Source organism: Pseudomyrmex gracilis, unplaced genomic scaffold, assembly GCF_002006095.1.
Source record: "Pseudomyrmex gracilis isolate BER0280 unplaced genomic scaffold, ASM200609v1 scaffold_2143, whole genome shotgun sequence".
In the NCBI taxonomy this organism is placed as follows: Eukaryota; Metazoa; Arthropoda; class Insecta; order Hymenoptera; family Formicidae; genus Pseudomyrmex; species Pseudomyrmex gracilis.
In genome coordinates this window covers 6,381-9,331 of record NW_018022727.1, presented here as the reverse complement: position 1 = coordinate 9,331, position 2,951 = coordinate 6,381, and the positions used below count along the sequence as shown (strand labels likewise).

The 2,951-nt window shown below is 36.1% G+C and overlaps 1 protein-coding gene across 1 annotated transcript in view; it reads left to right on the top strand.

Moving 5' to 3' along the window:
* The first annotated feature begins 300 nt into the window (after positions 1-300).
* Positions 301-2,951, top strand: part of LOC109862660 (trichohyalin-like) — a 7,380-nt gene continuing 4,729 nt past the window's right edge. Inside the window, exons 1-4 of the mRNA XM_020442764.1 lie at positions 301-670; positions 848-1,401; positions 1,557-2,210; positions 2,346-2,883. Of these exons, the coding sequence (XP_020298353.1) occupies positions 301-670; positions 848-1,401; positions 1,557-2,210; positions 2,346-2,883 (2,116 nt within the window). The remainder of the gene's footprint in view (positions 671-847; positions 1,402-1,556; positions 2,211-2,345; positions 2,884-2,951) is intronic.

The window sequence follows — 2,951 nt, the reverse complement described above, 5'->3', positions numbered from 1 at the left end:
CAAATCTAAATTAACATTTCATTTGTTATTGTATATTAACTAAATACATTTATAAAATATTAGACTTTTTGCCGGATCGCTGAAGTGGCAACAAGTACGAAAAGTCAGTGGAAGTGTTTTGAACAAGTGAAAAGTGAATAGGAAACAAAGAATTGAATAAGAGCTCTTAAAAGAAAGAGTGAAAAACGAGGATTAAAGAAAGAAAAAAAGGTAGGAAAAGTATAGAAGGATAAGAAAGCGAAAGAAAGAAAAAGGAAATATCTGGAGGTTATGACAGAAAAATAGAGAGAGTAGACGCGCATGGAGAGTACGAACAAGGCGCCAAAGACAAGCGACGGCAAAGAAGTGAAGCAACTGGACCAAGCAGAGCTGAGACAGCTACAGTCGGTAAAGAAGGAAATAAAAAAAGAGAGGAGCATAGGAAGGAAAGGAAGGATACCAGCAGCACAGAACTGGAATAGGATTAGATCCAACAGTTTAGGAGATATAAGGGAGCTGATTGCAAGAAAGAGAGACAGAAAAAAGTCAGGAGATTCACCGGAAAACAGGGAAAAGATACTAAAAAAGACAACAAACATGAGTACAGGGAAGACAGCGGAAGAGGAGGAACTAATGTTAGAGGAGGGAGACGATAAACTAACGAATAGGGATCTAATGCTAAAGATACTGAGTAAGATGAATAAAAGAGAGAAAGAGAGAGAAGCAGAGAAAGTAGAAATGAAGAAAGAAATAAAAAGCCAAATCCAAGCGGCGATCAGTGAGGAAAGAAAAAAGTGGCAGAAAGAAAGTAAAGAGCTGGAAGAGAAAATAAATAAGAAATTAGAAGATTGGAGAAATGAATTTAAAGGAAAGATACTGGAACCGGAACAAGGAATGGCAGCAAGCGAAGGGAGGAAAAAAGAGGGGGAGACAGAGAGGAAAATGAAAATGATAGAGAAGAGATGTGAAAGACTGGAAGCGGAAGAAAGAAAGAAGTGCGTGATAATTAAAGGTCTAAAAAAGGAGAGAAAGGGATTGGAAAGAGAAATGGAAAAATTCTTTGCAGAAAAGCTGGAAGTCGAGGTAAAGGTCCAGGAATCTAACATAATAGGATACGAAAGAAACATTGTGTGGGTAAAATTGAGCACGCAGGAAGAAAAGGAACAGATAATGGCAAATAAAAGAAAGTTAGGTAACGAAAAGATCTTCATAGAACAAGAAAGAACGAGAGAGGAAAGAGAAGTACAGAGAGCAATTGTACAATATGCAAGGAAGTTGAAAGAGAATGGAAAAGATGTCAAGATAAAATTCAAAANAATAGAAGTAGATGGAAAGTGGTACAGATGGAACGAAAGAGAAGGAAAATTAAAGGAAGAGATAAATTTTCGACCAGGAGCGAAAATCNGTATAGAGAATATGGAGGTTGTATAATNACGCAAGAGAAAGAAGCAAAAGAGAGGAAAAAGAAGGGAAAGAATAAAATAAAAGAGAGTATAAAGAGAGAAGACAAACAAAAAGTAAAAATAATCTCATGGAATGTAGCAGGTTTAGAGAACAAGAAAAAAGACTTTTGAAAGTACGTAGAGGGATTTGATATAGTAGTATTACAAGAAACATGGCTGNACCAAGAAGGATGGAGCAAAAAGGAAAAGGAGATGTCAAGGCAATTCAGATGGAAAGTACAGAACGCAAANAAGGATAAATTCATGGGAAGAAATAAGGGAGGAATGATCACAGGGACGAGAAAGGGAATAACCGTAATAGAAGAAAGAATAGACATAGAGGGAATAATGGAGAGCAAATTNAAAGTAAAGGGAGAAATATGGAAAATGATATCCGTATATAACAGAGGAGGAGATAAAGACAAGCTAAAAGAAATAAAGGAGAGAGTAGAAGAAGAGATAGAAGGAAATATACTGATGATGGGAGACTTCAATGCAAGAACAGGTAATAAAGGCAGCATAGTGTGGAATGGAGAAGAAGAAGAGAGAAAATCGAANGACAGGAAGATAAACATACAAGGAGAAGAGTTGATAACGATGGTTGAAGAAAAAGGAATGGGAATACTGAACGGAAACAAGGAAGGAGATGAAGAAGGAGAATGGACATTTATTGGGAAGATGGGAAGCTCGGTAGTAGATTACGCGATAACAAGCGCAGAAACATGGCAGAAAATAGAAAGCTTTAAGATAGGGAAAAGGACGGAATCGGACCACCAACCAATGGAAATAGTAATACAAGAAAAAATGCAGAGGGAAGGAGAAGAAGAAGATACAGAAAGAGAGATTGAAGACTGGTCGGAAGAAGGGGTAAAAAAGTACAAAGAAAAACTTGAAAATATAGAATTCTGTAAAGAAGAAGTGCAGGAGGATATGAAGGAACAAATCGAAAAAGTAAAAGAGGCGATAAGCAAAAAGAAAATCACAGTGAAAAAATGGAGAGCAGGCAGAAAGAGATGGAGGAACAGGGAATGCAGATTGAGCAAAATAGAGGTAAACAAAAAGCTAAGAAAGTACAAAGAAGAAAAAGTAAAAAGAGCAGAATATATAGAGGAGAAAAGAAAACATAAAGAGGTATGTAAAGAGAACGAAGAAAAATATAGGAGGGAAGAGATAACTATGATCATGAATTTAAAGGTCAAGAACGAGTTATGGAAATACATACAGAAAGAGAGGGGAAAGAGAAGTAATATGAACGAAGGAATAGCAAAAGAAGAGTGGAAACAGCATTTTATGAACTTATTAAAAGGGAAAGAAAATAAAGAAAGGAAAGAACCAGAGGAAAAAGGAAGAGCAAAAATAGAAGAGATTAGAGAGGAGGAAGTGGAAGAAGCTATTAAGAAATTGAAGAAAAAGAAAAGTGCAGGAATAGATGGAATCAGAAATGAAGCATGGAAATATGCTAGTGATAAAGTGAAAGAAAGATTGAGGGAAATTTTAAATAAGATATGGAAAGGAGAAGGATGGCCAGAA